At 41.0% G+C, this 10364-nt stretch overlaps 1 protein-coding gene across 1 annotated transcript; it reads left to right on the top strand.

Annotated features, from left to right (window-relative positions):
* Positions 1-243: 243 nt before the first annotated feature.
* LOC139859874 (uncharacterized) lies at positions 244-874 on the top strand. Its single transcript, XM_071848646.1, has 2 exons — positions 244-706; positions 828-874. The coding sequence occupies exons 1-2, from the start codon at positions 244-246 to the stop codon at positions 872-874; spliced, it is 510 nt and encodes a 169-aa protein (XP_071704747.1).
* The last annotated feature ends 9490 nt before the right edge of the window (positions 875-10364 follow it).

Raw genomic sequence — 10364 nt, 5'->3', positions numbered from 1 at the left:
ATTCGCAGCTAGTAGCGAATCAGTTTAGCGGATCTTTTGAAGCACATGATCCTTCTATGCAAAAGTACTTGCAGCTATTAAAGGAAACTGCAGCGCTGTTTGAGCATTTTGAACTTACGCAGGTGCCAAGAAGTCAAAACAAGAAAGCGGATGCTTTGAGCAAATTAGCCGCTTTAACTTTTTCGCATTTTCAAAAGCAAGTATGGGTCGAAGAATTACCAAGTATCGATAGAAAGTGACTTGATGGTCGCATCTGTTACAGAAGAACAGCCAAACTGGATGGAGCCAATCCTAAAATATATCCGCAGTAATATCTTGCCAGAGGATAGCCGCGAAGCTCGTTCAGTGCGAGAGCGAGCGCCAATGTATATCATTCAAGATGATATCTTATATCGCAAATCATACTGCGGACTAATGATGCGATGTGTTGGCCCAATCGAGGCAGAAATGATTGTAGAAGAAGTGCATAACGGTACTTGTGCACTGCATTCAGGTTACAAAACTATCGTAGCAAAAATTATGCTGATGGGATACTTTTGGCCATCCCTATACCGCGATGTGGCGAAAATTGTTAAACGTTGTAAAAGTTGCCAAAGGCATGCTCCGCAGAACCGAATGCCGCGGCATGACATGATTCCTGGTAATTCGCCGTGGCCGTTTAATAAATGGGCTATCGATATTGTAGGGCCATTCCCTGCAGGGCCTGGCAATGTCAAATTCCTGATTGTCGCAATCGATTATTTTACTAAATGGGTTGAAGCTAAGGCGGTCCGCACTATTACTGGTGTGCAAGTGCGAAATTTTATTTGGGAGTACATTGTTTGCAGGTTTGGTATTCCGCGAGAATTGGTTAGCGATAACGGTACACAAATAGCAAAAGATCCTTTGAAGACATGGTGCGCTAATTTAAATATAATACAAAAGTTTACGTCAGTGGCGCACCCGCAAGCCAATGGATTGTGCAAAGTAACCAATCGCGATATTGTCAGCGGTATTAAAAAGAGGTTATGTGAAAGGCGAACTGGTTGGGTAGATGAATTAACCAATGTATTATGGCACATCGCACTACTTTCAAAAAGAGTACAGGCGAAACACCTTTTAGTTTGGTGTATGGTTCCGAGGCAGTAATCCCCGCAGAAATTCTGGTACCAACGCATCGAATGGCTAACTTTGATGAAGAAGCAAATGATGCTGCGTTGAGCGAAAATCTCAATTTCATAGAAGAGCGGAGATTAATGGCGGCTATCAGAGAAGCGAATAATAAACAGCAAATCGCTAAATATTATAATAAAAGAGTGCGTACTTTATCCTTCGCTATAGGTGAATGGGTGCTGCGAAATAATGAAGCAAGCAGAGCAGAAAAGCTTGGCAATTGGGTCCTAATTGGGAAGGCCCTTATCAGATTGTGGCAATTAATGCGGCAGGATCATATAAGCTCGCAGATATGGAAGGGCGAACTTTACCTAATGCATGGCATGCTGTTTTGTTAAAGCGATGTTATGCATAGTTTTGCGGAAACTATCAGATATATATGTATAAAGTGTGAAATTGGATACAAGGCATATGGCTAATGTACTTATTAAGTGTTCTTGTTTTTAACTTTTTGCAAGTCTTGATCACGCTTGTCGAAATTTTAAGAATAGTCACTTATAAAATTATGCGAATTGTTTACTTACGAAATGCGAATAGTTATGAAATGTCTTACAATTTATTTCATATTTCTATAGTATCTTGCAGAGTTTAAAAAGCGAAGTGATGAAATTGCCCTCTTTAGCATACAAAATATTGCGAAAGGAATGTTATATCCTAAATATTTTATTTTGCCAATATTTAGATGCTTCGCAATGCTAATTAATAGCCTAAGGATCGTTTCAGCGGACTTAGAAGATTCATAACGTATACGCATATACGCATACAAATTGTTTCGCAAAAGTACGCGCTTATTATGTGCACAATAATAAGGGCTGGAAATTGCAAAGGATAAGTTTGTGTTATGAATATTATTGATAAAAGCGCTATATAAATAAAGAGTACTCGCGAACAAAAATAAAGTTTCATTGATAATGACGCAGAGATAGCTGCGCGCTAATTTCTAAAATATTCTATTCTAGTTTAGATTAGTCAAGCTCAAAGATGTCTTTTAAAGTGGCGTCATCCTGTTGACTTATTGCAGTAACTTTGTCGATTGGAATATCCGCTAAGCTTGCTTGTGCAGCAGCTGCTGCTTCGCGTGCATCTGCAAGTGAACAAACGCGATCTCCAATGGCGGAAGGTAGTGGATCTGGTATGGTGCAATGTGGAGCAATTTCATCCAGAAACTCTACTCTTTTGCGCAGTCGTAAAGCAGCTGCATAAGTGGAAAACAGAACATTCACGGGAAGTGAATTAAGAACCTTTTTAGCAAACTCCGGCAGGTGTTGGCGGAATTGCGTGAACTCAAGCTTCGCGGAAGCTTCTGCGGCCACAACGGTCTCTCTCTCTGCAGTTAGCTTTGCAACCTCTTCTTGTAATGAATAGATTGTGGTTTCAAAACTCTTTTCTTTGTCAGCTACAGTAGACACCTGTAGCTTCAATTCATCTACCGCGGTTTTAGCAGTGGTAAGCTCGTAGGAGAGGTCAACACAGCGTTTCTCGCTGTTTTCAGCCTTGATCCTCTTAGCATTGTACTTTTGCTGTTCAGCTCCAAGCACATTGAAAAATTGTTCTTGCTGGCATATCATATCGTACGCTGAATTGAAGCACATATAGAAGTTTTGCACAAAACTGTTGTGCGCATCAAGCGCAGAAAGTTTGCAAAATTCGCGGCGAAGCTCTCCAGGAATTGCTAATTTCATCTGCTAACGGTGGTCCAGAGCAGCGCTAGCAGATGCATAGGTATAACCGGAAAGGCCGTCAATCCGCACTCCATAAGAATCAGGTGGAGTGCGGAGTAGCTCGGTAATTTGTGCCGCAGAATCTGGGCTAGGAAACACCGGGTTAAAGGGCGAGTCTCCTGCAAAAAATGCAAATGTTATATCAATAAACGTACATATTTCATAAAATGATATGCGCTAAGCATGATTGATTCATACCAGTTTGCTGGCCTCCTTCATAATCCGTTATGACCGGATTATCGTATAAAGGAGTGCTTTGCTTAAATTTCTTGCTCTGTAATGGTGTATCCTATCGTATACACACATAAAAGGCATAATGGTTTCATAAAAGTAGCATCAGGAAGGCTGGAAACAACAGTTCTGTGAAGTTTTCCTTTCAGCGTTCTCCGCTGTACAAGCTGCTCCGTCATGCGTAAGCCCTGAAGACCGCCTAGCGCGTAAGCCCTGGTCGGAGAACGCCACCTTCAGTGTAAATTGAGGATCACAAGTAACAGAACGTATCATCATCTGACACGTGTCCCCAAGCAATCTAGTGGATCTGACACTATAAATAGACCCCTTGGGTCGTCATTTTCCACAGTTCAGATATTCTGACAACTTTGAGAGCTGAGACTTCACTTCTCTTTATCTCTCTACTTTCTGTCACTAGAAGTCATCCGGCTAGCACTTTAACGCTCTACGGACGACAGATTGATTAAGCCACCCCACAAGTTTCTACACTTGTGAACCGGGTCTGCAGGGATTATTTCCCGAGGGTAAAAATCAATCGGCAACACTTCGCCCTCCTAAAGCTAGATTACTTCTAGTATCTTGTTGACACACTAAGCCTTACCTCATAAGAAAATAGGTGTTAACAATGGCGCCATCCACCAATGCAAAGAACACACGAAACGGAAAAGGAACAAAAACAACTGAAGCTCCATTTGTACTTGAAGCAGTCAACAATCTATCAACTGACGACATGATAACTGTTGAAGATGTACTCGTTCAGCCACTAGATGGTACGATTGAAGAAACAGTTACTGAAACTGCAGAAAGGCTTAAACATTTGGCAACTAATTCGGAGAAAAGGCCAGTAATCGAAGAAACAACAACCAAAAGTGCAGAAAGACTTCCAAATTTTGTTACTAATCTAGAGCGACGACCATTGATGCAACCACGGCGATGTCCATCATTTATACCTTTTCGGCGGATGGCAGATGACAAAGACAAGCAAATAATGAAAAAGAAATCTATATCAAAATACAAGTTATCCAGGTTACTTGACAAGCTGGGCAGTCTTATTGATGATTCTGGGGATGATAACGACCTGAGCTATGATAATAACGACTCTGATGATGAAATTGACAAAGATGAGTTCATGTCAGAGAAGCAGGCAGTGTTGCTTTTAAATGATATTCCTAAGCAGACAGCCCCGACAAAATATAAGCAACGCTTAGCGCAGCCCGCCGTCCGTGATGTGGCCGTGGACAATTTCTTTGCCCTCATTACTGGAGAGCAAGCCACCAAGCCACCAGCCATGGCAGAATCTACACAGTGTTTCATTGATCGAATTTCTAATTATCCATTGCCTAGAAATCTTGCTATACCAACAATTGGAGTTTATGATGGCACAACGGATCCGGAAGATTTTCTGACTAGGTTTGAAGGTGTTATGAGGTTGCAGCATTGGGAGGATGAAACTGCATGCCATATGTTTCCTATGGTACTGCAGAAAATGGCACGCGAATGGTTTGCTAGTTTGCCGCCAAGGAGTATTACTAGTTTTCTTGATTTGAGAGCAAAATTTGTGATGCAATACCAAAATCTACGGAGCTGTACTCTGACACATCTTGATGCACACGAGATCACAATGCATCATAACGAATCTTTGAGCAATTTTATGAAGCGTTATACACTTAAAGCACAGAAGATCCCTGATTGTCCAGAATCACAGCTTGTATCTGGTTTCATTTTCTGTCTGGACCAGTGGCGGTTTAGTGCACTTGTTCATGCATTACGGTATGACTTGCCAAAAACATTGCATCAGGCGTTGGAGGTTGCACAGAGGCATGTTCGAGCTGGTGAGCGTGGGTTGAACAAGTTTGATATTGGCAGCAGTAGCAAGCCGCACAACAGAGGACGGTATTTTGACAGAAATCAGAGAAGGAATGACAATTCAAATGGAGGATGGAGAGGAAACAATCACCCTAATGATTTCCACCACAACAGAAGGCCAATAGAAAGGCACCCGTTAATAATGGTGCTTACCAAAACTCCGAAAGAGATCCTCTTCACTGAACCAATTCGGACCACTTTCAATGCTCCAGCACCTATGGAAGAAAGGGAGGGTCCAAAGAGTGAGTTGTGGTGCGATTTCCATGAGGCTTGGGGCCATGATACGGACAATTGTAAATCTTTGATGAGAGAAATCATAGTGAAAATCAAGGCAGGAGAACTGAATCATTTGTTGCCTGGCAAACAGTACAGGAGGAATGATCCTCGCAGGAAATTTGCGTGGCAAAGGAATGATGGTAACAGAGGACGCCGTGGAGAGAACAGAAGAGAGCAGCATGGTGGAAGAGATAATCGGAACCAACCGCAGTACGGAGACCGGATCACAGAGCGCGAGACAACTCCAGAAGTTGTAATCAGGATGGTTTGGATCAACGACAGTCATTATGAAGAAGGTGAATCATCAAACAGCAATTTAGACAGCTGGAGATATGCTCCAATTATCTTTCAGCCAATTCAGAATTGGGCGTTGTCCGTCCAACCAGTGATCATTTCAGCAGAGATAGCAAATAAGTTTGTCAATTGTATCTACACAGATACGGGAAGTGAAGCTGACATCATTTACTGGCATTGCTTGAAGACTTTTCCAAGGCATGTGCAGAGCAAAGCTAGGCAAACGAGGTTGAAAGTTTCTGGATTAACGGGAGCACCGGTAAATGCCATGGGGCAGATTCGTTTGGAAGTTGTTATGGGCACATTCCCATTGTTGAGAACAGAAACAATCGATTTCACAATCATAGATGGAAATTCTCGATTTAATGTCCTTTTTGGAAGGGCAGCGTTGGCTAAATTCGGAGCGATAACATCGATGGCTCATGCAGAGATCAGGTTCCCAACTCCTAACGGAGTAGTCGCCATACATTCACAGTATGTGGCACCGGCTAGGGAGAGATCCACATTTGTGAACTTACCAAAAGGCAACGTAAACTGGAGAAAGCATTATCGGTTGTTTAGTGATGATGAAGTTCAGGAGTTTTTCATTCCATAATCAAGTGTGTAGACCGGATAGTGCTGGGCGCTCGGCGTATGAAGAAGCAAATCTCAGTATGTTATCAAGAACAAAAGTTTATTATCAGAGCAGTTTTTTAGCATTTTTATGAAGACATTGCCTTTTACAATCATTGTATTCATGCCAAAATACACATGTTTGGCATTTGAAGAACATATTTTCGCATTATATGAAGAGCAACGTTTATCAATTTACTGTGAACCATTGTGGTTATATTACAGTGCATTTGTTAGTGATCATATACATGGCACTGTATATGTGTATTTTATTGGCTAAAGGCCAAAGGAAAAACTACGCGAATTATAATGCAAAGTTGTAGAATATTCGCTGAAAGTAAGTTCAGCGGTTATGTTTTCGCATTAATGCAAGACCGCGGTTTAATCCGCTGAGTTTCCGCGGATAGTTAAGTAACTCGCAGACCGCGGATATTTCGATTCCTATAAATAGAGAGCTTGGCCTCTCATTTATAGGTTGTTGATTCTCTGCCATTTTGCCTAAGCCTTTGTAATTTTCACTTGTGATCTTGCCCAAGGGATTTTTACATTGCGAAAAGGTGAATTAAGCTAATTAACAATCAAGACCGGGTCGGGGTGGTTGATCACTTGATAGTTAAAGTGAAAGACGATCATCGGGGCCCAAAATAATCATCAAACATCCCATCCTCCATTACAATCTTATTGCACTCAATCCGTGATTAAGTAACATCATTAATTATGGACTGATCAATTAGCAATTGCATACATTAAACATTCATGGCGTACTAATTAGGCTTGATCCACCTAAATTCGTCATCAATCGTTTATGTATTTCACAGTACCGAACAATAAATTTTATATTTTCCTTAAACAAAGTGCTGCCCGTGACAAATGTAAAACATTACATTTATAACCTGCCCACAGAAGGAGTGTATTTTTAAAATACCTCCGATGGCGGAAGCTTTTGTGCCGGCCAGTAAAGGCACAAGGGATCGGCTAGAAAACGTTTAAGTTTTACTAGAACGCACCGAGGCATGATACAAAACTCAGATACTTGTCATGACAAACATTATAAAAACTTATTTCACAGAACGAAAAGAAGTTTATATCTTCTATGAAGGCAAAATAATTAGCAATTCTTCCTCATATACTTTATGACGGAAGGCGTAAGACGGAGAGTCTATTGATTTGTAATCATTCTTCTAAAACACTTCATAATTCTTCCTCATTAATTTTATGACGGAGAGCGTGTAACAGAATTCAGACATCATATTCATTTAGCAAAACTTAATACTACAAGGCGTTTACATATGAATTACCTTATACACTTTTCAAAATGATTTGCTTAATTATACACTGCATAATTGTGTATAGAAATTTTATGCTCAGGTGCATAATCGATTGGTTTTAAAGCATTAAGCATCAAAATATTTGCAACAAGCATGTAAACACATGTAGTCATCACAATAAAGTCATTATGTATATAATGTCAAGGTCAGAAGGAAATTTATTACAAAAAATTGTTTGACATTTTTACAAAAATCAATCAAACTGCACGTTAAGCACATCTTGAGCAGATGAATCTTCTTTGCTGCATACTTCATCATAAACGTTTATCTTCAAATTTATCAATTTGTCTTTAGTCTCATCAACCTTTTCCTGAGTACCAGGAGGCATAAGTTTGGTAATAGCAGCAGAAGGGGTTTAGTTGGGAGGAAGGCGTTTAAACAGCTTGCCGGTCACATCAGCAATAGCATGGGCGCAGGCAGCATCAACATAATCATTGTAGGGATTGCCTACAAGACTGGATCCAAGCACCTTAGCTATCAGACCTGGTATACCCTTTTTAAGCTCAGCAAAATTACCTTCGCCTTTCTCCGCCCTCCGGAGAAGCTCAGCAGATTTTTCCCTCTCTGCATTCAGCTGCTTCTCCAGCTCACCCACTTTCACCTGCTCCTCTTCAAGTTTCTTCTTCTCAGCATCCCTTTCCCCTTGCAGAACAACAGTGACATCTTGAGCAATTTTTAGTTCAACATTTTAGCCTTTATTATTTTCTGCGCATCACCTAAGGCACGCTCAGCATCAGCAGCTCTTTTACGAGCATTTGCACCTTCAGTTATGTCTTTACGGGCTATAGCAAGAATAGACTCTTGAAGCTTCTGCAGTTGCAGCACAGAGTCTAGATGATTGGTTAGCAGTACATGAGCTGCCATAGTTGATTCCCTGAGTTGATCAGAACGGAGAGCGGTGAATTGGGGTTTCAGCTCAGGGATAACACAACCCTGTACAAGAAAAAATTTTATGAGTAATTTCAGGCAACTCACATCAATAAGTTACAAACGTATACATGCAGAAGGTCTTATCATTCATACCTGAAGAAGAGTTGCAACTTCTTTGTCCTTAGTGGCAGGGTTTGCAATGATGGCCTGCAATGCTTCACATAAGTAGGAAGAGTTGGCTCTTGCACATTGGAGGATGTGATAGCTGGGTTAGTGATATTAGGGAGGAGGAGAATGATAAGCAGAGTTGCCTTCCGGCCTATCTTCATGAAATTTAGATTCATCGAATGGAGTAAAGTTTGGGTCAGGCGTTTTCAGGCCCTTCTCTCCTTCACTTTCAAGAATCTCCTCCGACCTCCATTCACCGCCCTCCGTGGCCTTCCCTTGGCTATCATCCGACTCTGCTAAAATCACTAACAAGAACAAATTAGCATTATGAACAAACATAACGGTTGTAAGCAAAAACATGTAAATTTTCAAGAAAGCACAGAATTGACATACTTCTCCTTCGTTTCTGCTTTTTGCCCTCCTCTGTACTCTTCGCCCTTTTAGAGCCTTTGCTCTTCTTTCTTGTCTTTTGGGTTGGAGGAGGAGTGGGGTTAGTTTCACCCGTGATGTCAACTGACCCCAATGTTTGTTGATCGGCGGTGGTGGTATCATCCGCTGTCCGCTCAGTGTCTGTATGTTCAGACTCGGATTCACTGATTGAGCTGCTCACAGCAATTTATTTCCCCTTTTCAGCAGCAGCAGCAGCATTAGCAGCTTTAGTTTCAGCTACAACTCTCTCTGCCTCTAGCTCTTCAGCAGTTTTTTCACGAGCAGTGACCTCTACATCATCATCAAGATCGGCGGATAAAAGAGCAGAGCGAACCTGCATCATGGAGTTGGCTGCAAAAATTACACATAAACATCAATATAAGTAAACATGAAAAACAATAGACACAAATATATATATATATAATAGGATGATCATATCACATCCTACCCTGGTTTTTCTCACGAAGTACTGGCACAGAATTGCTTGGCCATTCTTGACTCACTTTGCACAGCACAAGAATTCCCTCATACCTTTCGTATGATCTGGGCGGAAGACGGAGCTCTTTCAAGCTATTTACTATCCGCTGCTCTGAGGAAGAAATCTTAACGCCCTTTCCTATACCAGCATCAATAGCACCCCATTCCCGGACAACGGAGTACTCTCCCGGAATAACGGTCTCATCAATAAATAAAAATGGACTTTTCCAGTCCTTCAAATTTGAAATTCTATTCGGACCAACAAAATGGTTATTTTTCTTACTATCAATAGTAAGCTAGCAATCACTAATTGTGCGAATTCTAAACAAAGAGATAAAAACTTTAATGCGAGGCTTTATATTAATAGCATTGCAGTACATTTCAAAAAGGATGATTTTTTGAAGGCCGTGGGGATGCATTTGACTAAGACAGGCCTTATAATATCTAAGAAGGCAAAGAAGAAAGTTAGTAAGGGGAACACGGAGGTTGCCGTGGGTAATTTGTAAGGCGTATAAAGTAATTTTTCCCTCAGGAGGGTTGTCAGCAGTTTGTATGTTGGTGGGAAGAACAGGGTTTTATTGATTGAGATGGTGGAAGGCAATCTTTAAGCCATCTAAATATTCACTTGTCAATGATGAAGCCATCGTGCTAACTTCTGGAATGTCAGCGGTATTTTACGAAGAAGGCTTAGCGTACTCTTGGCCAGTACTCCATGTAGAAGCCATGATAATACAGTAAAAGATATGAATAAGAAGAAAATAGCAGTAAGATGAAGTGTACTGACCTTGGAAGACGGTAAACCTTAAAAAGTTGAAGATTGAAGAAGGCGATGAAGATTTGGGGGAGAAATATGCTTTTTAGATCTTGGCAAAAGTAAAAAAGTGATGGTAACAGGGTTATGGCGGCTTTTATAGGGGTTCATCGGTGCAATTTTTATGGC

The sequence above is a fragment of the Rutidosis leptorrhynchoides genome, chromosome 7 (genome assembly GCF_046630445.1).
Source record: "Rutidosis leptorrhynchoides isolate AG116_Rl617_1_P2 chromosome 7, CSIRO_AGI_Rlap_v1, whole genome shotgun sequence".
Lineage (NCBI taxonomy): Eukaryota > Viridiplantae > Streptophyta > Magnoliopsida > Asterales > Asteraceae > Rutidosis > Rutidosis leptorrhynchoides.
Note: the sequence above shows the minus strand (reverse complement) of the source record. Positions and strands in the feature narration are given on the sequence as shown.

Excerpts from the sequence above, each read along its gene's own strand:
- LOC139859874 (XM_071848646.1), top strand. The coding sequence starts at position 244 with ATGGTCGCATCTGTTACAGAAGAACAGCCAAACTGGATGGAGCCAATC. Across the intron at positions 707-827 it reads GCCATTCCCTGCAGGGCCTG|GTTTGGTATTCCGCGAGAAT; the intron begins GCAATGTCAAAT and ends CATTGTTTGCAG.